The sequence below is a fragment of the Sminthopsis crassicaudata genome, chromosome 1, assembly GCF_048593235.1.
Source record: "Sminthopsis crassicaudata isolate SCR6 chromosome 1, ASM4859323v1, whole genome shotgun sequence".
In the NCBI taxonomy this organism is placed as follows: Eukaryota; Metazoa; Chordata; class Mammalia; order Dasyuromorphia; family Dasyuridae; genus Sminthopsis; species Sminthopsis crassicaudata.
The window spans coordinates 483167752-483192986 of NC_133617.1; the positions used below are offsets into that span (position 1 = coordinate 483167752).

The following is a 25235-nucleotide window of genomic DNA, read 5'->3' on the forward strand; positions in this document are numbered from 1 at the left end:
CTAGTTATCTGAATAAATTTCAGGAAGCAGTAGGAGGATTGATCATTCTCCTAGTGCCTCACTTAATGCATATCCTTTATGGCCAGCTTATATTTACCCCAGAAAACTTGGCCAGTTCCTGGAGTAAACATAATCCCCCTAGAGGAATTTCTTTGGTGGACCTCTTTCAATGGAAAAATCCTATCACTGAGAATATTACTCCATCTTGAGTCAACATATTAAATAAGAATATTTAACATAATGCCTTCTTTGTTCTCAGTATATAAAAATCCCTTAGTCAAAAGACACTTTGAGAACTCAATTAGGAGGATTGGTACCGCTTGCCTAACACTATTTCCCACTCCATACTGAATAGCTATGCCTCAGGTTCTCCCGGCTGTTGGAATTCAGATGGTGAAGCTTCCTCATAATGGTATTATTTATTGTTGGTTTGTTTCTTATATTGTCTTGTTGATCACTGTATTTGTTAGTTGCACATTTCTTTTATGCTATGAGTTTCTTCTTTTACTTATATCTTATTTAAATCGAGATTCTGAGCAGTAATAAACTTCTGTATTCCATTTTTTTTAAGCCTGTACCTTTTGAATGCAAAATCCTCCAAACGTAGGTTAGTCCTATAGATTGTTGGATTTACTTCCATACAAATGGGCAAAATAGCTGCTATTATAGTTTTAATTTCTTTGTCATTGGTGGTAAGTCCACCTTTTTCATTTTTGATGCTGCTGATTTTTTTCTTCCCTTTTTTCTGATTAAATTAACCAAAGGTTTATCTATTTTGTTGTTTTTTTCATAAAACCAAGTCTTTGTTTTATTTATTAGTTCAATAGTTTACTTAGTTTCTATTTTTTTAATCTCTCCTTTGAGATTCACAAATTCTAATTTGGTATTTAATTGGGGTTTTTAAATTTGTTCTTTTTCTAGCTTTTTTATTTGCATGCTCAATTCATTGATCTCTTCTTTCTCTATTTTATTCATATAGCTATTTAGAGATATAAAATATCTTCTAAAAACCACTTTGGCTGCATCCTATATGTTTTGGAATAGTGTTTCATTGTTGTCATTCTCTTGGATGAAATTATGGATTGTTTCTGTGATTTGTTGTTTGACCCAAACATTTTTTTAGAATTAGATTATTTAATTTTTGTCTGGTAGCTTGCAATATTTTTTTTTTCCTTGAGGTTGTAGTTCTGTAGTTTTGCAACAATGTTCCTTGGGGTTTTCCTTTTGGGATCTCTTTCTGAAAGTGATCAAATGGATTCTTTCAATGAGTATTTCACCCTTTGCTCCTAGAATATTGGAGTCAGTTTTCCTTAATCATCTCTTGAAGAATGCTATCGAGGCTCTTTTTTGTTCATGATCTTCAGATACAGTAATAATTTTTAAAATTGTCTCTTCTGGATCTGTTTTCCAGGGTGGCTATTTTTTCAACAAGGTATTTTACATTTTCTTCCATTTTTTCATTCTTTTTAATTTGTTTGACTGATTCTTGATGTCTCATAAAGTCATTAGCTTCTATTTGCCCCATTCTAGTTTGTAAATGTGTGCTTTTCTTCAGTTAGCCTTTGTATCTTTTTCCATTTGATTAATTTTACTTTGGAAGGTGTTGTTTTCTTCAGTGGCTTTTATTATTTTGCATTTGGCCAATTGTATTTTTTAAGGAGTTGTTTTCTTCAATCAATTTTTTTTTTCTTTTTTCAAGGTTTTGATTCTCTCTTGCATACCTTTCATTTCTTTTCTCATTTTTTCCTTCTACCTTAATTGCATTTTAACGTCTTTTATGAGTACTTCCAAGAAGCCTCTTTGGGCTGTATTCCAATTAACATCATTTTTTGAGATTTCCTATGTGGACATTTTGTCCTCCTCTGAGTTCCCTGTCACAATAGTAACTTTCTATGGTCAAGGTACTTTTTTGTTTCTTGCTCATTTTCTTTCCTTTTCTTTTGGCATTTCCTCTTTTTTCACTTTTATGGTTGAGCTCTGCTCCTGGGGCAAAAGGGGTACTGTCCCAAACTTCCTGTGTGGCTCTGAGCCTTGGCTTTGAGCACAGAAGTTCCTTGTGTTTCAGGGACTAGCTTTGCCTGCTCTGTTCAGGAAACAGCCTGGTTTCCCAGGGTTTTCCTTCTGAGCTGGGACTGGAGGCTGCCCCACTTATCTGCTTCTCTACTAAGGGTCTTACTTGCTGATTTGCTGTGATTAAAACCCTCTGACTGACTTTCCCAGAGTTTCTTAGAGCTGGCTGAACATACCTTTTTCACCCTAATGAGACTGACATTTCATGAAGTTTTTCTAGTCTATTTTGAGTTGAAGAGTGGTTTCATTCTGTTAGAATCTATTCAGAAGCTAGGTTTCATGTGATTTTTGAGGGAAATTGGGAGAGCTCCAGCAGCTTCCTTTCTTTGCTCTTCCATCTTGGTTCCACCCCCACCACCATCCCCAAATTTTCTTTAATAGCTAACGTTTGTATGTTACATTAATGTATTAAACTATAATTATTAGAATTTATAAATACTCTAGAGTTTGATTTAAAACCTGTTAACAAGGGAGATATTCTACTTAGAACAAATAAAGTGAAAAAACATATAAAACAAAGCAAAAAAAATTGGAGACATTATAGTATTTCTAATGAGTCACAGTAAGTATCCTTTATTTTCATTTTATAATTTAGATTATTCTAGAGACAATATATTACATCTAAAATTGTAGAGATGCTATCTCCTTTGCAAGTTATCTTGGGATTTACTTGCTACGACTAAGCCTTAAATACAAATCAGTCAGACTCTCTTTAATTGACCAACAATAGGCCCAAGGCCTATCTCCACTTCGTCATTGTTTGGGCCCTGATTAGCTCCCAATGCATTCAAATAGCAATGGTTTCTGTTTTGGCCAGAAACCCTGAGGGTTTTACCTTTCCAAATTGATTTTTTTTTTTTTTTTGACTAGGTAAAAGAGGTTCTTTCCTGCCTCATTTTTTTTACCTAGCCTAAATCACTGATTGGGCTTTGCCTTGGTCAAACTGACACCTGCTAAAGATCTTATCTTAAAAAGGCCAAAGTGTTCCACTGCATCCAGGGCCATCTCTAATTCTTCTGATCTGTATCTAGGCTATGGGCCCAGATAGCTCTGGAGGAGAAAATGAGTTTGGTGACTGTATATCGCACTTTGTGTAGAAGGAAGAGCTTTGGCTTCATCTAGTTTGAAGAAGTGGAGAAGCCAGCAGAATCCAGAATGTATGACAGGCATAGAGGATGGCATCTGCATGGAAGATGGATTAAAATGTGTTAAAAAAAAAAAATGGTGAAGAACCATTTGGCTGGACTATAAGAGGTGGGGAGGGAAATAAAGTGTAATAAAGTATTTTAAAAGCCAGAGAGGAATTCGTATTAATCCAAGAGCTAATAATGAATCATTGAAGTTTACTGAGTAGGCAGTAACATTCTAGTATGTTCATTTAAAGAAAATATCTTTGACATCCACACAAAAGATTGATTGGAGTCAGGAGAGACTTGAGGTGGGAAAACCACTTGGGAGACCATTGTAATTGACCATGCAAGAAGAGATAAGGTCATGCACTATGAGTATGAGTAGAAAGAGTTATATGTGAGAGGGATTGAGGAGGAACAAAAGGTAAATTTGAAAATTAATTGGATCAGGTGTAGGACAATGAGGAGTCAAAGATAATGTTGAACATACAAATCTGAAACTTTTAAGCAAATTCTAAAATATCTTGAGTTATTTCCTGCTGTTACTTTCAGTCCTATATATGGCTAGCTGTGATCTTCTCTGATAACGTACCTGCCAGTCTCTGTTAAAAAATGTCTTCTTGTTGGGGGCAGCTAGGTGGCGCAATGGAAAGAGCACCTGCCCTGAATTCCCGAGTTCGGATCTGGTCTCAGACACTTAACACTTCCTAGCTGTGTGACCCTGGCAAGTCACTTAACCCCAGCCTAAAAAAAAAAAAAAAAAAAAAAAAAAAAAATTAAGGAAAAAAATGTCTTCTTGTTAATGTTCTTAGACATCCAGAACAACTATACTTTCCTCCAAAAAGCCCCAGATTCTTCCAAATCAGACATCCTCTACTCTTAAGACATGAGTCCTCAACAAAGCCATAGTAGTTTTTTGTTTGTTTTTTTCTTTTTTTTTTTTCTTTACTGAGTAACATTCTATGAGAATGAGCAGTGTATGTAAAAGACTGTTACTGAAACTTCATCTTGCTAACAGGTTTGATCTCATTTAGCAAGTCTGTATATTGTCTGATCTTGAGACCTGTGAGAAGTAGAATCTCAAGCATCTGCACTGGTAACTACTACCAGCCTTTCAATGCACACTGAGGCAATGAGAAGGCATAATGTACTAGACCCAAAGTCAGAAAGACCTGAGTTCAAAACCAGCCTCTAGTACTTTTTAGTTATAAGTAGTCTCTTCTTTTAGATATTTGACTTTGATAACACTGTTTTTTCCTGATGCTCTTTCTACCTGTATATCTTCATTTTCTCAATCTCCTTTGGTGGCTGAATATCCACTTTCTACTTTGTAAGTGTGGTTATCCTTCAGACAGTGTCATGGGTCTTCTTCCTCCATACTCCACTCCTTGGGAACCTTTTTTATTTTCATGGATTCATTATTGTCTTTATGCAGGAAATTTCCTGTTTTATTTATTACTAGCCTCCATCTAGAACTTATCTCACATTTATAATTAACTTTCAAATGTGTTTGTTTCGAGAGCCTCTCAAAATCAATCTATCTAAAACAGAATCTATTATCTTTTTCTATACATCTGCCCTTCCTCCAGCCATTCTTTTTTTCTGGTCACATCTTTTGATAACATAGTTCCATAACCTTAATGTAATCCTAGATACTCCTCTTACCATTTTCTTCCCATATTCGATCAGTTGCTAGGTCCCAGTTGATTCTACTTCCACATCTTCCATATGTAATGCTGGAGAAACTGAGGCAAGATAGAGATTAGAGCATTTTTAGTATTTTATTTGAATTTCTGAGAGGGAGAGATTGTCTGGAGGCAGAGCAGAATCCATTTTGTCCTCAGGGCTGAACTGGATTTTCTTCTCAAAGAATTCAACATGGCAAGTGAGATTCCAATGATTTTTATAGGGCTCTAGCTATCCGGGGAGACAAAGACAAGGGGTGGCCTTCAAACACTGGTGAGACAGAGTTTCCAGGAATGGATCATCAATCCGGTTCTAACATAAATTCTGATAATTTGGGAGTGAAGGAGGTGTCCAGCTAGAGACAGGAAGTTTGGAGAGATAGAGGTAGAGGATGCCAATGAGGTATCTGAGATAGGACATCTGGAGTTTTATGACTTTTTTAGAATGCCAGAGTGGTCAGAACCCCACAGCCCTAATTATCTCAGACCTAATGAACAGGAAAGGAGATTGAGGCAGAACTGAGGCAGAACAATTTAGGGAAACTGAGGCAGAACAATAAAAGAGAAGTGTGACACAACACATAATCTGTCTCCTTTTTACTTACACAACATTTATCCTAGTTCAGGCTCTCACCACTTCTCCTTATAGCTTTTTTTTTTTTTTTTTTTCCCCACACAGCCTTCAAAATATTCTTACTCTGACCATAACATCACCCACCTCAAAAACTTTCAGCAGCTCCCTCTTGTGGCAGAAAGATATAACTGTGATAGATTTCTAGGCAAAGAACCTGGGTTCAGATTTGAGCTCTTGAGGCAGCTAGGTGGCGCAGTGGATAGAGCACCAGCCCTGAATTCAGCAGTTCAAATCTGATCTCAGACACTTAACACTTCCTAGCTATGTGACCCTGGGCAAGTCACTTAACCCCAGCCTCAGGAAAAAAAAAAAAAAAAAAAAAAAAAAAAAAAATATATATATATATATATATATATATATATATATATATATATATATATATATATATATATTTGTGAGCTTTTGTACCTGTGTGATAGTGTGATATTTGGCAAGTCATTTAACTTTTATTGAAGTCAGCTTCCCATGGGGTAAGATGAAACATTTGACTAAAAGTCCTCTTAGGTGAATTTCTCTGACTTGTCCTCTATGCTCTAGGAAGCTCGTCAGTGGGAAAACCTCCATCACCCTGCATGATCCCATCAGCCTTAGCTCTCTACCTCATGACCTCTTTCTGACCCTCTGATTGGGAAATGGAGCCACCCCAAACTTCTGTCTAAGAGGGGAGCTCAACTCAGACTGTCTCTCTCCTCATTTCTCATCTAGTGGTATATTACTTTGGGACTTTGATTTTTTTTTTTCCTCACAGCCCCACAACAGGGATCTTCCCAGGCCATCCAACCCTGATTTTATTTCCTCTTGTGTATTGTCTTTTCTCCATTAAATTATAAACTCCTTGATGGCAGGAACTAGTTTGGTTTGGTTTGGCTTTTTTTTTTTTCCTCATTTATATCCCTAGCACTTAGCACACTTCCTGACAAAAATAGGCACTTAAAAATATTCATTGCCTGACTGACTTTAGCTCTAAATCTATGACCTTATTGATGAGGTCTAGATAAGGGATACCTAAATAAAATTAGATTAATTGAGGTCTAGTGACAGGTTTGGGGTACAAGGAGTCAAAGGGAGCTCCCTTGCAACCCCTTTGGATTCATCACAAGGATACAGAGTTAAATGAGGTCTAGTAGCAGGGCAAGAGTCCCCTGTAAAGGAATTTACAGGCTGAAAACTTAGATTGATAAAAGAGGTTTATTGTAGGCTTTGGAATAAAGGTAAAGTCTGGTTAGTAAAAGGTATCAGATAGAGGAAGAAATACACCAAAAAGTGGTGGACAGAGAGTCTGTGATGCAAAGCATGATGCTTACATGTTTCGACCCTTTGCAAAGAGATGATTCCAGGTTGGCTCTTTTATTTGCTTGAAGGGGTCTATGGGTGGAGTCCCAGGTTGATTCCTCAAGGGCCAGAACCCGCCAGGTGGGGGGTTGGGAAACCTTAGCAGATCATTATAATCGGGGCTGGGTACAGCCCAAGTTAGCTCAGATCCGGATCTCTCCCTTTGGAATACAAAAGGGTGGTTTTTGACCGGGTCTTGTAAATCAAAGATCAGTCATGGGGTTTGGGGATCAGAAAGGAGTCTTAAAGGGGGCTACCGCCTGCATCACTATTGTTTCTACAGTAAAATACAATGCCCTTCTTAAGGTTGGCCAAAGTCTTATTTCCAACCTATGGGTAAAGTTTTATTTCATATCCATCTTTTCCATGCATTTTTTATTGCAACTAAACTAGATGATTGGCTATTCATTATCTGCCTCAGTTTATGTGCATAATCTCTCTGACTCAAAGGTATTTGCTGCTCATTTTTAATTTTTCAAAGACTCAACTCCTGTCGTCTTCTCCTTGAAGCATCTATTCTTGAATCCCTGGCCTCTTTTTCTTTTTGTTCTTCATAGGATTGTAGCTTAAGGTCTTAAATCAGCTTTTCCTTATCTTCCATAGTTGCAACTGATATCTGATTCCTCAGATTTTATAGGTTTAGAGTGGTTCCTGGATTAGTTTGTAATTCTCTAAATCACCTAATCTAAAAAATCAGGAGTCTCTGTTCCCTCTCCTTTCTGATCTCTCTCATTCAGTCAATGCTAAAACATTCAATTATCTTTCATAAATTATCTCAGATCAGCTCACTTTCTTCAGGCCAGGTCCTCCTCAAATTCCATTTATATACATTTATCAAGTCCCTACTGTGTGTTAATTAATTTGTTAAGTATTAAAAATAAACAAGACACTTCCTACCATTAAGCAGATTAGGTGAAACTTAAAATCAGGACTGTTGTGCCTTTTTAACAACAAGACCAAGCACTGTGCCTTGTATGTAGTAGATAGTTAATACACTTTTAGTGAAATTTAATTGTGCTGAACTGATTTGCAAAGGGGAGGTCAATTCTCAGAATCCTGGCCCTAAAGAGGTCACTCTTATTTTCCTCTATCTTCCATCAGGGATTGGACAAGTAAGTTCAGGTATTTCTAATACCTGATAAACAGGCTGCCTGCTAAGTTGGAGTTAATGAATATGGAACTATAAGCTAGACTTAAAACTAAAGGTTAGCAGTAAAGGATTCAATTGCATCTTTTTAAGGTATTACACCTTTAAATCTCAATCTAATATATCTAATTATATATCTAATTAATTAGATATCTAAGATATCTAATAAAATATATGGATCCCTATGAAAAGAAAGATTATTTCACCCCCTACAGCCTGATCCATATTAGAAATTGTCCAGTTGAAATTGTAGCTCACTGCTCTACTGATCTCCTATTCCCTGGAAAGGGAACTGTTCTACAGAATATTTATCATTTGCGATTAGAATTTCTCCTTTAGGATGAGTTATCAGACTATGAGGTAACAGAAAGCAATGAACTAGAATCTAGATTCAGATTCATGTGTTGATCCTGCTACTTAATAATTATGTAACTTTGGCAAATCATTTCAATTTTCTTGGTCTCAATCTATTTATTTATTTGTAAAATGAGGGATAAGAATAGATAAGTTTCTAAGATCCCTTTCAGATCATTTAGTTTAGTTATTTTTCAATTGTGCCTGACTTCTTGTGACCCATTTGGAGTTTTCTTGGCAAAGATATTGGAGTGGTTTGCCATTTCCTTCTCCATCTCATTTTACAAATAAGCAAACCGAGGTAAACAGGGTTAAGTGACCTATCCTGTGTCACCCAGCTAGTATTTATATTAATTCTAACAACAATTAGAATAACAAGGATAAATATTTTTCAGTATCAATAATATAGAAGATTCCCAAAAGAAAATACTTAAAATTAAAATTAATATTAAACTAATGATTGGCTGGGCTCAGAAACAAATTCATGGTATTAAATATTTGTAATAAAATCAATAGAAAAAAATTTATATACACATATTTATATGATATACCTATAATAATAATACATAACATTTATGTAATATTTACTAGATAAACATTATGCCATTAGAAACTCAAGCTCTGCTAGAACCTTCCAAGTTTTGACTCTAGGTGTGGTAACAGGATATTTGCTAACTGAGGAATAGCCTACCACCAGAAGGTTGTCCATCTATTCAAGGTAGGGGAATTGCCATATGCATAGGGATGGGAGAAAGAATGATAATGATGAAATTCTGCAAATATGATAAGAATTATATTTTTGGTGCTCAAATGGATCTATGGTCACTAATTTGACCTTTTCACAGTATAGCTCCCAATACACCTCTGCTTGCCCATTCCTTGTGAATCTAGTCCATATTTTCCCAAAAGTACAACATATGGTATTCACTCAATATGCTGATAAACTTCCTTGCTTTCTTTTGACATTGTGGGAATACCAGTGAATATTCAGATGTTCCTTTCACCCCTACCACAAAACCAGCCTATTTTTCTTCACCTCATTTAGTTCCCGGATGACACCTTTTATTTCTATTCTACTTGGAGGTTTTCCGTATGTTGTATGTTTATTTGTTTTACATAAAAGGGGAAAATGACAGAGAAAATAAATTTATTCTTATAGTATTTTTAAAATACACATTACTTTTTTTTCTTTTTTATTACAAATCAACAAATATTCCTGAATTGCTTATTATTCTAGACATTAGGGGTCTCAGAGACAACAATGAATCAAACCCTGCCCTCAAAGTGTTTACATGCTTTTGGAGAAGTAACATTTATGTTCACAAGTAGATGTGAAATATAAACAAAATGTAAAAGGGAGGCTCTAACAGCTAAAAAGGATCAGGAAAAATCTCATTTCAGAAGTAACATTTGAAGTGAGCTTTGAAGGAGGCTAAAAAATAGAAGATGTAATGTTGAGGAGTAAGTGCATTCCAGTCATAGAACATAATATATGCAGAATCACAGAGACTGGAGATAGAATGTTATGTGTGATAAATAGCAAGTTAGCCAGTTGGAATGGAATATAGTTTGTGAAGGAGAGTGACATGTAACATCTTAAAAATTAGATGAGAGCTAGATTGGGCAGAACTTTTAATGGCAGAGGGGAACTAGAACTTTTTGAGAGGTATATGGGAAAGTCAGACTGATTTCCCTTTCATAGCTTTGTGAAATATGGATTGGAGAGGATAGAAATTGGAGGTAGAGTAGCTCTTAAGAGGCAGTTGCAATAATTCGGGTGAGCAGTGGAAAGGACTCACATTAGAGTGATGTTCATGTTAGTGGATAAAGGGGGAGAGATGAAAGGGAGACATGATGAAATCCTGGAAGTGTGTGTGTGTGTGTGTGTGTGTGTGTGTGTGTGTGTGTGTGTGTGTGCTCATACTCAACTGAATTTATGAGTTCAGTGATTTGAATGCTCCCTCTCACAGTGCTGATTGATGCCAACTCATATTTGTCCATTCCTTTTATTCTTGTCCAAGTGTTCCTATAAGTACACTACAGGGCGCCCACTCAGTGTACTTAGTGTTCCTAGCTTTATTCCTTTCTGGATTGTGTACAAGAAGAAAAATTTCCCTTTATTCAAAAATTTAACCTGGTTATCCAAGATAAGCAAAATATTTCTTAAAAGAAAAATAGTAAAGTAACTGTTGGTAAGTGGTAGTTGCGTTCAATAATAGTAAGTTTATGCTTAAATGAGTTCCTAAAGAATATCCTCTTTTTATTGCATCCTCAGCCTTAGGATAGTGTTTGCCACATAGGAGGTGTTTAATAAATGTTTATTGGATAGAAAGTATGCCTTTCTTATGCATTGACATCTGAAAATCCATATCATCATTCATTTCAGATTTAATGTTCCTTCCTTCATGAAGCCTTATATGATTCCCTCCACTTCTCTTACCCCAATTATAATTACATTGTATTTACTTCTCTGTGTGCATATTGTTTCCTCTGGCAGAATGAGAGTTCCTTGACACCAGGGAGTATTGTACTTTGGTGTTTGCATCCACAATGTTTTTTGCTTAACACTCACTTAGTGAATTGAATTACATCTTTTCTATATCAGGACTTTCCCTATCTCTGGTTTTGTTAAATTGCCCTTTGAGATAAGAAATTAAGTGGGGTTTTGGTGGGAATTTTGTGAAAATCACAGATAATATGAGAAGTCCAGCAGATGACACAGAAACTATTTAGAATTTCAGAAATGTACAGTATATATGTACAGTGATGTATAAAGCCAACACATCTTTTTTTTATAGCATTTTTTTCCAAATACATGCAAAAATACAACAATTTGTCTTTAATTCAGACCTTTTCTCTTGTACAAAGGAAAGGTCAAAACATTTTCCACCATTTTCCAGTTTGGGGGGTGCGATTACACTTCTAACCCAAGTGACATGGAAGGATAACTTGATAGTCATATGGTGTAAAGTGCAAGTTTTGTATATAAATTTATAGGGAAAACTTTTGTTTGGTTATGATCTATCTGAAAAAAATAAGACAGAGAAGTAATTTAAAGAAGATTTCATTAGAAGAATGAAAGATGACCACCATAAAGGAAATTAATTTTATTACATCATTGAAATGTCCCTTGCTGTTTTACCAAAGGACTCTTCTTTTTTTCTAATTTTTCTTCCTAGTATTATAATCCACTGGATGTTAATCTGTAATATTTATCAAAGTTTAAATAGAGAAGGGTCAACAATTTAAATTTCCTTAAGGCTTTCCCAGAGATTTATTTCATCTCTCAAGGTCTCTTTAATTTCTCCCCATTTTTTTTTAATTTGAAATATCCCTGTATGGATGATCTGGAAATTTGTTTTTGGCATAAAAAAATGGGAAGCCTTATTAGTGAGTTGATATATTCTTTGCTTTCTTAAACAGAGCCATAACCCTGGAGAATCAGCTGGTGATCTTGGCAACAACAGCAAGTGATTCGGGAGGTTATTACGTCCAGGCTGTCAATGAAAAAAATGGAGAAAATAAGACAAGCCCATTCACATATTTGAGCATAGAAAGTGAGTTTTTAAGATGCTAAATGAAAGCTTGAATGATGCTATTAAAAATAAATAACTTTATTTAATTGACAATGGCATAATAATAGGATGTTTCTATAGTTAACCTGATTATTTCTAATATCAATTGAATGCCAAAAGCATATGGGTAAAACTTTTAACTTATGTCTTTCTTTAAAAATTATATCTGGTTATTCCAGGAAATGTTGATTCATATAATGTTTGTAAATGAAAGTTCTTTGAGTTTTTATGAACAGTTTTATGCTTTTGCTTTTATAGATTTGTGATTTTTTTTTCCCCTTTTAAAAATGTCTCTCAAGTAACAGGGATTTTATTTATGAGTTCTAATTGAAACTAGAAGAACTAAGATTATTATGTCTATCTGGTGTAGCAAGAAAATCCTTAGGAAAATTCCTTTTGAGTTGAACTAAAATAAACTATTAAATGTACATAATAACTAATCCATTTTTCTACCTGATTAAACAGATAGTCTCCATAATTCACTTTAATTATGCCACAATGTGATTCATGAAAGAGATCCCATTTGTAAATTTAGTTTTATGAAGGAAATTTACTTTAAAATTTTGACCTCTATAAGAAGGCTCATAAGCCTAGTCTCAGTAGTGAATAGCTAGTTTCTGTAGAGAAAAACAGGATACTGAATACTGACATAGCTCTTTGGTTAAGACTTTGGATATTAAGATTTATTTATGTATCAAAAAAGCTGTTATGTATCTTGGTTTTTAATATTTAAATATCTTGGTGTCTTCATGGTATAAAATGTACTTTAATGTTGTTGAATAAACACAATTTAGGACACTATCAGATTAGATTCCAGGAGTTAGTTGTAACTACCAGCTTTTTTAAAAAATGAAAAGGAATAAGTTATATAATTTGGCTGGAGGGGATCCAATTTAGCTTCATTCATAGGATGACTACATAGGGGCTTTTACTTAAGTGCTTTTTTCCTTTCGTTTTGTTTTACTACATTTTGGGGGAAGAGCTTGTGCAAGAGTGGGAAATGGGGATAGAATGATATATGATTAACAGAAATGAATTTTAGCAATGCTATTTTATTCCTTGCATGTCCCTGAGAGTAGCCTGTATAAGTACCCTCTCCATCCTCTTTAGACTTAATCCTTAGGGACCTGACAATTAAAATACCTCAGAAGGAAAGATAGTGTGTTGTGGAGTAAAGAAAGCTGGCATTGAAATCAGGAAATCTTGAGTTCAGATCCTACCACTCATGTCCCAGGCAACTCTCGAAGATAAATGAATGCAAATCTGTAGCCATCTTGACTACCGTTTAGTGGCTACTTACAGAGCTCCTTATACTGATAAAATTATAGATCCAAGTCCCCAAAATTCATAGGAAAACTTACGCCATCATAACAAGAACATGTGCCAGTCTGGACATAAATATGACCTTTTATGATACTTTGGAACTCTTTGTTATTGGTCCTGGGGTTTTAAGTACCTCAAAGATTTAGACCCATTGATTGCTTCAAAAAAATTCACTGCATGGGACATACAGATGTCTAAATAATCCAGGACAGTGGAATAAGATAAAATCTAATGTTATTTGGGGGAAAAAATTTCCCGGTAATAATAAGAGAAATTATGTTATTGCATTAAATGAAATGCATATAAACTAGATTATTGTCATGGCATTCAGTTTCAGATTCTATAAATGCAATCACTAGTTCTACTTAAACTTAACTGGCTGTTCTCAGAAACAGCTATAGAATAAAACTCAGAAAGATAACAGGTCAAGAGAGGTTAAATTTTGAAAAGTGAAAAAAGAGATTGACTTCATCATGCTAAAAGAAAATAAAATTAATAAATATAGGAAGATTCTAGTTACTATCAGAATTATTAGATCACCTAATAGATTCCTACATGCCTAGAGTCTACAAATTAATAAAAGAAAATTTTAAATTAAAAAAAATTGTGTTGACACCAGATTCTAATATCATTCTGTGAGTAGGGTTGATTGAAATCTATAGAAATTTTAACATTTAATTTCAGGCATTATTTTCCATGTTCAAAGTAACAAGAAAGTAGACCAGATTCTGCTTATAAATATTTTAATTATTTGAATTGTTCTTGATTTCCATATACTTCATATGCTCACAACCTGGAGGAGGTGTTAATGAGCAGTAAAATGTCAAAAATAAAAATAAAAGCTGGAAACAAGGAGAAAAAAGGAAGAGGAATAAATTTCTGAGAAATTCATTATTCATTTGTAGATTTTGGCTCAGTGTTTAGCAACATGTAGGCATTTATCTCCTCACCATAAATTAATAAAAAAAAAAAACAGAATTCTTAATAAATTTTCATAGACCATTGCAGTTTTCCACTTTTCCCCCTGAATCCTATTGGGAAGCAGTGCTTCCTGCAAGGAATTCTTTTACTCTACCATGAGATTGAAACTGAAGCTAGGACCTCAACCACCAGATCTCTTGTTAAGCTATGAAATATTGAAGGGTACATCACCTTACTAGGTTTGTTAGTAAATTAGATATCCTCAAGATCTATTCATAATGTTAACAGGACATAGTGTGTTCTGCAGACTTGGACATCTCTCTTTTTTCCCTTCTGATGCAAGCTTTGTAAAAAACATAAAACAAGATTGATGAAATTAAAAAAAAAAAACAAAAAACTTGCCAGCCAGCATTTTTGAAGAGTCAAAAGATAATACAGCCAATTATAATTTAACGAAGATAAATTTTCTTTTAGTACACAGAGTATAAAGAAGGAAACCTTTGTGTGGTGGATAAGATTGGAATAGTCGAGCCTGGAAATTAAACTCCTGGTTTGGTCATATTATAATTAATTTAAAATATGAGGGTGTCATGTTGTTCTGTTCGTAACTTCCAGTTACAATAACAAAATATCTCTTCTGTAGCAGCAGCATTGGTGGAATGAAGTAGAGAACCTAGATTAGCTTTGAAGGAAAACTTAGTCACCTAATTGATATATCATCATCCAATGAATAGAAGAGAAGGTGCATTTCAGGTTTTTAAAAATACCAATGTTTCTCAAAAGGAAAAATGTGTATTTAAAGGCTAACACACACACATTGTAATAGTAATAGTTTGGCTACTATTGCCATCTAAAGAAATGAAAGGATAAAAAGAATTTGGATAACAAACATAACTACTGGAAATGAGATGCAATACGTAATGATACCTGCTGTTTCTGTGACTGTTTAGTTGATGATAACATCTTCTAGCATTTTCTCCTATGTTTGTATGGAAGAAAGATAAATTACTCCAGGTTTGCACAGATATTTCCTGTCAGGAAGGGGTGAGTGTTCTACTGAACTAATAGTTCACCTAGTAACTAGGATGATTTGCTGCCAAGTAGGATTGTGAATTTGCTTTGAAGTTTTAATGTGACTTACATTCAGCAGATGTTAAGGACATAGGTGGAATTGTTGGAAGCATCACTGAATGAATTTTTCATAAGTAGTTCCTGAAGCTCAGGTGCACACTGGAGAAAGAATGGGCTGAACTCTCCAAAGATTAGACATTTCTATTCTGAGGTCAAACTCAGGCAAGCTTTATAAACCTGCCAACCTGTTTTTTCATCTTTCCTTTGAGGACTTTACATGCACTTAATTTCTATTGGGCAGTTCATTCACAACTGAGTTCATGCATCAATAAGGTTCTTTTCAATAAAGGAAAAGAAGTAAAAGATGAGAAAAAATAATGCCCAGGGATGGTTCTGACCATCTCTACTGATCCTCTCCTATAAAAGTAAAATGCTGTCTGACTTTCTGTAGGCATGATACTTCATTGTTTGAACATCTTCTTTATCTGATGCCCTGTCCTTCCCTAACAGACAGAGGCTTCTCCTTTTTTCACTCGAAGCCCCAACCCAGGCATAAGGGGAGGGAGAAGTGAGAACTGGACCTGGGATGGCAATGGTGTGGGTATATGTGTATATGTCTTGTTCCTCTGCAGGGAGTATATTACTTGAATGTATAACTTACAGTCTTAGTGCAAAAGTAGAATGGAACACCCAGGTGTCCTGTCACTGGAGGTCTTCAGTTAAAGAGCAGATGGTCATTTAATCATGTATGTTATAGGAGCAGCAAATTGGCACTGTGCATAAAGTCATGAGGACTTGACGAAAATCCAGCCTCAAATGTTTACTAGCTGTGTGACTCTAGGCATATCTCTTAATCTAGGTTCTTGTCTGTACTGGGCACATTGTAAGTGATGATGATGATGATGGTGGTGGTGGTGGTGGTGTTCTACTGGAGATTCTATTTTGAGTATGGATTGGAATGTACAGCTATTAAAAGGTCTCTGCTAACATTAGATCCTGTGATTCTGAATTAGTTCATAAACTTATCACTCAATTCTTACACCAAAACAAAGTTATGGGATTATCTCTAATGCCTATGCACCGAAACAAACTATTCATGTAACTCATGCTGTGTTTTAGTCCAAGCTACTTTGGGAGTCTACCCTCAAAACTATGATTCGTAAACACTCATTAGCGCAGTTAGTGCAGTTACCTCAATGGAAAAGCATGGATTGAAATCCCATACAGTAGTACATCTTGTCCTGATCTTACACGGTAGTAGCAAATATCCTTGGGACACACTCTCTGGCATGCTTTGTCAGTGGGAATGTCAGTGGGCAATCTATGTGGAAAAGGAAACCTGTGGGTTCTTTCTCTTTTCATGGTGTTTTCTTGTTGCTCACCTGGGTGCAGCATTTTTGCTGGACAAATCACTCCACTGGACTCCCTGGCCCTTTTTCCACAACTGGAAAATACTAGAACCAATTCCGCCACACAGCCAACTACAGACCTGTCTAGCTTTCTTTCTAGAGGCCTCAAAGGGCATGGCTTATCATTTAGCCAGCCATTGGGCCGTTAGATGGCATAATGCTCAGAGATCTGGGCCTGGCTTCAAGAAGACCTAAGTTCAAATTGGGTCCCAGATACCTCCTAACTATATTCCTAGCTGTGTGACCTTCGTTCTTTCCTTTCTTCTTTCCTTCCTTTCTTCTTTCTGTGTGTCTCAGAATGGTGAGGGTCACCATTAAAAAAAAAAGCTGGAGAGATTTCTAGGAGAAAAGCAAAAGTTTATTGTATGTTCTCGTGAGAATCAGCATCCCACCCATCGAGCAGGCACCTTTCAGTTCAGGTTTGACACTTAAATAGTCCCTAATGCAAACACCCCTCCCACTACTGACCCTCATCCTCATTGGCTGAGGTCTTACATTCTAAACATGGGAACTACCCAAGAAATTGAACTTGGCCAATAAGTACATAGTTGCCCATATTTGATTGAAGTAGGGAGAAAATGATATCATGGGAGGATAGCAGGAGGGGACTTATGTATGCCCTTGAATCAAAGCTCAAGGACCTTCAGGCCTACTCCAACTCTGAAGTAGATGAAGCCTTACTTGTTTCACAGCTGTCCTGAGATATCTCACCTCATCTTGTTCATTTCCTTCCTTCCTCCCTTCCTCATTCCCTTCCTTTCTCCCTCTTTTCCTTCTTCCCTTCCTCCCTCACCCCATTCCTTCTTTCTTTCATTAACATGGGTATGTCTTTATACTTTACAAATGCTTTATGTTCCATTTCCAATTTTGCACCCTTTATAATCAATGAGTAAATATTCAGTTTCTCTTATGAACTGTGCTTCACACCCTTATGCAATCAATGAAATATTAAGTACTAGAGTTGAAGAACAATGCAAGATAGTACAAGAGATGTCATAGTGTACTACATGATTAACCTATGGATGTCATATATAATAAGCGATTTAGGCAAAAATACTAGTAATTATGACTGGCTAGGTATCATAGTGATGATGAGATTTATTATAGGTCTCCAAAGGAGAACAGAAAGATTGGTTGGGAAGTGAGTATTCCTGGAATTTGATTCAGTATTTCATGAAGTTGGTATCAGATCAATGTGAGTGCTCTCTCCAACAGTTCAAATCATAAACTGTCTATAACTTTTCATCTTCTGTAGCTCTTGCACCCATACTCCCATAAATCCTACACAAAAGATCTACCTAATGAATGGGAAGACTACTTCCAGATCTCTTAGCATTCCATGAATCCAGTGTAAAATATGTTGTCCATCGGTCTTACTTTACCCTTATTACTTGATTAAATCGATCTCCTTCCATCATCCACTTCCTGAATATCTTCTATGCCAGTCACCATTGGTAATGTTGCAGCCTCAGTATGTTTTCATCACTCTATTCTGTTTTGCCATTTTAATTCTTCAGAGATTTTGATGTTTCATAATTTGAAGCTATGTAACAGAATCATGTTTCTTAAAAAAATGAATTTTTATGCCAAGGGATTTGGGTTCATTAAAAGTGTTATATAATTTCCTGAATGAGACATTCTTTCTATTATTCAATTCTGTTTCTAGCTGATGTGCCCTTCTGTAATACATGTCCAAGATAGAATCATTATTGAGCTGTGTATCTAAATGTGGACAATGAACATTCTTTATTTTTTTTTCTTTATAGGTTGTTATGTCAAACTATTTTGAGTCATCATTCCAAGATTTTAATCTTTGCATCTCCTACTCCCTGCCCAACTGTGGCAGCCTCACTTGGCCTAACAGAGGCACATCCCAATGAAGTTTCACTTTATTGCTCCTCCCTAAGTTTGGGGCTAAAGAACTCAATGAATACTCCATCAAATTAACTCTGCCATTGTTCATGAAAGAATATCAGCCTCTATTCATTGTCCTCCCTGGCAACCACATCACATGTATATCTTCTCCCAGGTGGCAATGTAAGCTCCTGGAGGGCAGACACTGTCTTTGCTCTAGTATTTTTATATCCAGTGATTGACACTTACTGTTACATTCATTCAAAAATTACTTTAGAATGTGGAGATTTGAACCCATTTAGTGATTGTTTTCAAGCAAGAGCACATTGAAAAATTAGGTCATTTTGATGTCTATCAGACTGTATAGAACAAAACTCTGGAAGCTGAAAAGTAGTGGGCTTATTCTAGGGACAGTAAGTAGCTGGTATGAGTGAATAAAAACATTCACATAAGCGAAAAATGTGATATGAGGCAATAGTCAGCCCTGCATATAAAATCATATGTGATAACTAATTACTAATTTTCCAAGCTTCCTCTCCTCACCAATAAATGTTTTTTATAAACATTGTGCCCCCAAAATTAGGTACAGAAATATCTTTATCCTATCATATTATATAATAGGGGCAGCTAGGTGGCTCAGTAGATAGAGCACCAGCCTTGAATTCAGGAGGACCCGAGTTCAAATCTGGTCTCAGACACTTAACACTTCCTAGCTATGTGACCCTGGGCAAGTCACTTAACCCCAGCCTCAGGGGGAAAAAAAAAGAAAAAAAGAAAAAACCTAAAATAAAGAAAAGAAAAAAAGAAACTATCATATTATAATAATGCCTGAAAAGCCTGACCAGAAAGATTCTTTGCCCTTTTGAAAAGGTAGATTCTCCCTTGACCCTAAATCTAGGTAGGTCATTTTGTTTGAAACCAAATGGTCAGAATTCATTTAACAGGGAATTTAAGATTATTTCAGATAGTCTTGCAATAGAAAAAATAACATATGCAGGTTGACAATATTGAGGATGACTCAGCATTTTATTTATAGCTTCCACGTTAATATCTTTTTACCTCTAATCACTTTTGCTATTACATTCATTGAAATGATTTGTCTCTTATCTCTGTCACTATAATTGATATGTGAGGATAAGAAATTCTTTGAAGATGCAAACAAGGGAGATGGAAAATTGAATTTGCCTTGCAATCATTTTATAAACTCTGACATACGTCCATTATGTATCCTGTCTGGGGAAATGCTGAACAAAGTTAATGGTTATTTGTTGGAAGGAGTACCTTCCACAGTACCAGTTCTTTCACTAGGAAAAAAATATTTTAATGACTACATATCCCCCAAATCTTCCCTTTTTTACCTTTACCTAACAAAAAGCATAGTCTTATCTCAAGCTTCACAGTTTTAAAAGAAAATTACTACAATTTGGTAAGCTTATGCCTTGTTATTTTTAAGGTTCACTTATCAGCCCACTCCAGACACATTTGCCTCTTCCTAATATTTTCCATTATTTTACAAATGCATTCATTTTGGTCTTTTGACCAGTTTTCTGTTGTTGCTGATCAATTGTTTTCTCTTCAAATTTTCTCCATTCAGAGCAACTAAAGTTTCTGAGATCCACATTTCTATGCTCATAATATTTTTAATCTTTGAACAGAATTAGAATGTATATTTTACTGATACATTAGAGAATATAGAACAGTGTGCCTAACTTTTTATACTATAGTGATTGCACTGTGAGCAAAACTAACACTTGCATTATATACTAACTGAGCTATTATCAGAGTTTGATTTGACCTTTAGTCCATCTTACTCCAAATACCACGCTGATGAAAGATGGATTCTGTTGTCAGAACCAATAGAGTCTCTTTTAGGTGTTGGAACTCAAGAGATCATAATAACCTTTGAAATACAAAAACATTTAAAAGTCCCTCCAATCTTATGAGTAACAAAAAAGGGAGCAGACAATGCTAAAAATCAGTAAGTTTTAGAACATCTTTGAACATTAACTGAACTCTAGGCACTTTAAATGTGAGATCATTATCTCATTACCAAAGAATTTATTATTAAAAGAACTGAACCACATCAATGTTGATATTTTCACAAATTAACAAAAATAGAAGACAACTAACTATATGGAAACATTGTTCATGGATTCTTCAAAGAGGCAAACAAAGGAATTGATTTCATAATGTGACTAAAGAAAAGATATATCATTTAACAGGATTATTTCTTATTATTGCTTATGATGACCATAAGCAAAGAGATAACTGAAGATAAAAGAAGATAATTGTTGGTTATTTACCAACATTTATTCTGGAGAATGCAGAAGTAGAGAAAAATCTGACAAAGTTCTCCAGACAAATTCAGTATGTATTTTTATATATAGTGATGTATATGGGCACAGAAGAGGATAAGATATTTATTAGGAAGTTGCTATGTGCCATGAGCTGTGTTAAATATAGAGATACAAATACAAACAGTTAAGATAGTCCTATGCACCAGGAACTTACATTCTAATTAGGGGAAACCAGATCTAAAAAGGATACACAGAGGTATGGAGCTGGCCAGAAAGTGGCATGGAGGCAAGATAAACCAAAAAGTCAGCCTATCAGATCTCAGGGACCTGGGCCAGACTTCATTGAACCAGTGGGGAGATCATAGAAGTGATGTCCCCAGGGCTAGAGTGGGCTTCCAATTAGCAATATAAAATAAATATAAACAAATGGCAAAAATCATGTTGGAAAATAAGAATGATATTTAAGAAATTAAGATAATGAAACATTCATAAACTACCCAGAAACCTCACACTCATAGACCAGGATTGCTTTCTTCCAGAAGAATCAATCTATCTCTCTCTCTTCTCTCTGTTTCTCTCTTTCTCTTTCTCTGTCTCTGTCTCTCACACACACACACATACACACACATGAAATTTCTTGTTTCTTGTAACTAGTTGCTGACTAGTTACTGATTAGGAATCATATGAGGATCATCTTTGTATATTTAGATCATTGGTTACTTGGAGCAAAGTCAAAATAAACATAAAACTAGAAGCAGAAGCAGAAGAAAAGATACTAAATAATTGTAACATATTCAAATTAACTAATTGAAACCAACCTCAACTCTGTGATAAAAATTTGGAAATAAAAAGAGGTAAAGATATTAACTTTGATTATCAGCATTTCCTACAAACTTTTCCCACAAATATTTGACTTCCTTGTAAAAGAAAGCAAAACTCTTAAAAATATAAACTCATTTGTAACATATATATATGTATGTATGTTTGTGTGTTTATATATACATATACATATAAATATGTGTATACGTGTGTGTGTAAGTATGCTATTTCAATTTTTAAAACAATAAAGAATAGGGGAAAGAAAAGTAAGGAGAAAACCCCATCCTATCACCTATTTGAGGACATTCCCAGATTCTGAAAGAAAGACAAGGGAAAAGGCAAAAAAGGGAATGAAAAAAAGAGTCAGAAAACAATCCATTGCATTCCTTTATAAATAATGCAAAGTAGAGATTCCCACACACAGGAAGCCATTCTTCTGAGTCCTAGCCAGCCAATTAGTTGGAGGCACCTTTTATTACGGGGAATTAGCTAGAATCTCAGTCACTAGAAACCAATCAACAATTGTCATTTGTTTTTTCAACAGTCTTCAACATTGTAGTATGCTCATACTTTATAGGGGAAAAGATGTGTTTAAGTAAAATAATAATCAGAGAAAATCCCCCCTCCAAGCCATTTAAATTTATAAAATCCTTGTTCTTTATTGGCTTACTTAACTGTCTGGATGCCTTGAAACACACATGTAAAATATCCAACTCTTTGTAATTTAGTATTGTACTTTGTACTCTTGTAATTTAGTGTTCACCCTTTGAGTTGTCTTCTCATCAATTCGAGATTCAAAGAAGTCCACTTAAACAATGAAAAAGAATTACCTCTTCTGTTTTTCTTTTCTTCCTTTTCTTTTTTAAATTCTTGCTTCATCATTATGTAATTAAATTGGTCTAATTCTATAGAGGTCCAGGACAAATTTTAGGTAGCTGGCTCCTCTGTTGTCCTACCAATGGATAAAACTGCATTTGTTCATTAGTGCCTCAGTTGGTTCCCAGGCAAATCTGATAGAATTTCTTCTTATTTCAATCCCTACTTATATAATTGTCCCTGAGTTTTGTCTGTATCTCTGCTTTAAGGATTCTTTTTATCTGCATCCATATTTCTTAAAATAAAATATTTACAAAAATAAGGGTATGTAGTATTAAAGAAAAGCTTTTAAAGTTGTTTCAAATTATGGAAACTCATGTTGAGACCTAGGCCTCCTGCTTATCATGTTCTCCCTATTTGGTTCCTGCTACTTGAAAATTTGTGTAATACTTTGGCTACCATACCTATATGCAAGGGTGAATTTACATACTTCAACATTTTAAGGAATCATAATTTAATTGATGCATATGTTTCATCTATTGTTGAAGTTCACAAATCCCTCTGCCTTTCAATAAATAATCTTAAACAATCCATGTGGGCTAATACTTTGTAACCTTGCTACCAATCTGTTGATAAATTATTCAGATTTTAATTAGGTTAATTTGCTATTTCTATATGCTAAGTACATATGGGCCCATATGTAAACCCTTTCTAATTTGGTAAGACCTGACTCTCTCTAATCAGTCTGCATATATGTGTTCTCCATAGAGTATGAACCTGTGTGCACTGGTACCTTATTAAAAGAACAATTGAAAATGATGAAACTTGTCCCTTGTTGTAATCGCTTTTGAGAATCCATAGTAATCTCTATGTTGAGATTTGATTAGGCATCAGAAAAAGATTTTAGTTGAAGATACACTCACACACATATATATACATACAAACATACCCAACTATGTATGAGATTATCTGTGCCACTGAAGTAGATAATGGAGAGTTGACTTTCTATCTATTCTAAATATTTAACTAATTAAAATATCAGCATTCAGGATTGATTAAATAGCCTAATTTATTGTTATGTGTGCAGTATAGCAATTGGGAAACTTTTGAAGGTACCTACTTAGTTCCACCTTTGCCACTTAGTCATAATGCTTTATTACTGATCACTATAAATGATGTTCTTAGAGCTATTAGAGAAGGCAATTACAGTGGGTAATTAAAATTGTAGATCTTTACAATGTGGTTGAGAATGTTAAATCAACTCTTAAGAGTGTCAGTGAGAGGGTTTGTTAAAATGAAAGAATAATTAGCCACTCTCAAGACCATTACCAAAAGTCAGATTGCCAAGAACGATTTGTTCATGGGGTATGAAATGGAATTTATAATATCAGAAATAGTAAGGACCAGCAACATCTCTAATAATTTATAAGATTTTTGTATGGTATAAAAGTTGAATCTATTTTCCTCTTATAGTTCTTTACTGTTTCTAATCATTATTTTCCCTATACTGCCGTCTTCATTGATCATCACCAGGAAAATGCTATTTCACAAAACAGACTCCTGCTTTTAGAGATAATACTGGATTATTATCAGAAATTTAAGTCATTTTAGGATTTGTCTGATTGGCACCATAGTTATTTTCCTAAAGCATTCAAATTTATCAGCTCTTTTCAAGATTTCTTTAAGATAATTTTATGAGATGATAACTGATTTATGTATAGCTTGGAATGACCAAGTAGAACAGCACAAGCAGCTTATTGCAGTGACATTCTTTAGGCAGCAGTTATGGAAGATAATATTCAAACACAAAGTTAAAGACTATTTTTTTTGATTTATAATTTTAGAAATCCTGTAGCTCAAAAAGACCTTAAAAGTGATTTAAGTTGACCCTCATTTTATAGAAGAAGAAACTGAGGTTCAAAAAAGGTTAAGTTGATTTGCCAAAGGTCACACCTGTAGTAAGTAGCAAAGCTACAATTCACATCTAAGTTACTTCAGAAAGAGAGATTCTAATTTACATCTAGCTTTTCCATTTTATTTCCCAACTTCAGAATGTGCTTAAGGCAGTGGGGATAGAGAAAAATCCCTGCATCCTTTGGAGGAGAAAAGGAAAGAAGGAAGAAAAGGGAGCTTGGAATATTCAAAGTGTGTCTTTCAAATGACCCTGAAAGACTTTTACTTATGTATTTTGTTGAGGTTGGGTATTAAATGTCCCAAGTTACACTATTCTCTTCACTTTCCTCTAAAGACTGTTCCACAGCCTAATATATCTTTCTGTCAGAATGTCACTCTTTGGTTTTATTAACTCTGACAGGGTTGAATTGCACAAAGGTTTGCTCTCATTTGGGAAAATTTCCAGCACTCCAGAATTGAAACCTCTCCCTTTCATTTTTTATAACTTGTTGAATCATCCAAAATTAATGATTTACATATAGAAGTCACCTGAAAGAATAAGTTTTTAGGTATTTTGTTAATTGCAGATAGTTGACACAGTTCTACACTTCTTTATTCTGATAGAAAATGAAACTTTCACTAAATCTAGAAAAGTAACCAAAAAATAAATAATACATATAACAAAAGATTTGACAAAGAAAGACTATCATATAATTTTTTAATGGGGAGAAGATAGAGTAGTTCATTTAATAACAAGTGTTTCTAAATTGTAATCAAGAATAATATACAATTTATCTTTTGTTTTTTAAGATTATCTGGTTTAGATTTAACTTTTTTAGGACTGTATCTAGATAGCACAAAAAAAATGCTTAATTCTAGTAAAGTCATATCATTTAGAGGGGCCT

At 34.8% G+C, this 25235-nt stretch overlaps 1 protein-coding gene across 6 annotated transcripts in view; it reads left to right on the forward strand.

Annotated features, from left to right (window-relative positions):
* SDK1 (sidekick cell adhesion molecule 1) overlaps positions 1-25235 on the forward strand; it is a 1233278-nt gene that overhangs the window by 688112 nt on the left and 519931 nt on the right. For all 6 annotated transcript variants that reach the window (XM_074281198.1, XM_074281201.1, XM_074281200.1 and 3 more), the window contains one exon: positions 11776-11909. In XM_074281198.1, the coding sequence (XP_074137299.1) occupies positions 11776-11909 (134 nt within the window). The remainder of the gene's footprint in view (positions 1-11775; positions 11910-25235) is intronic.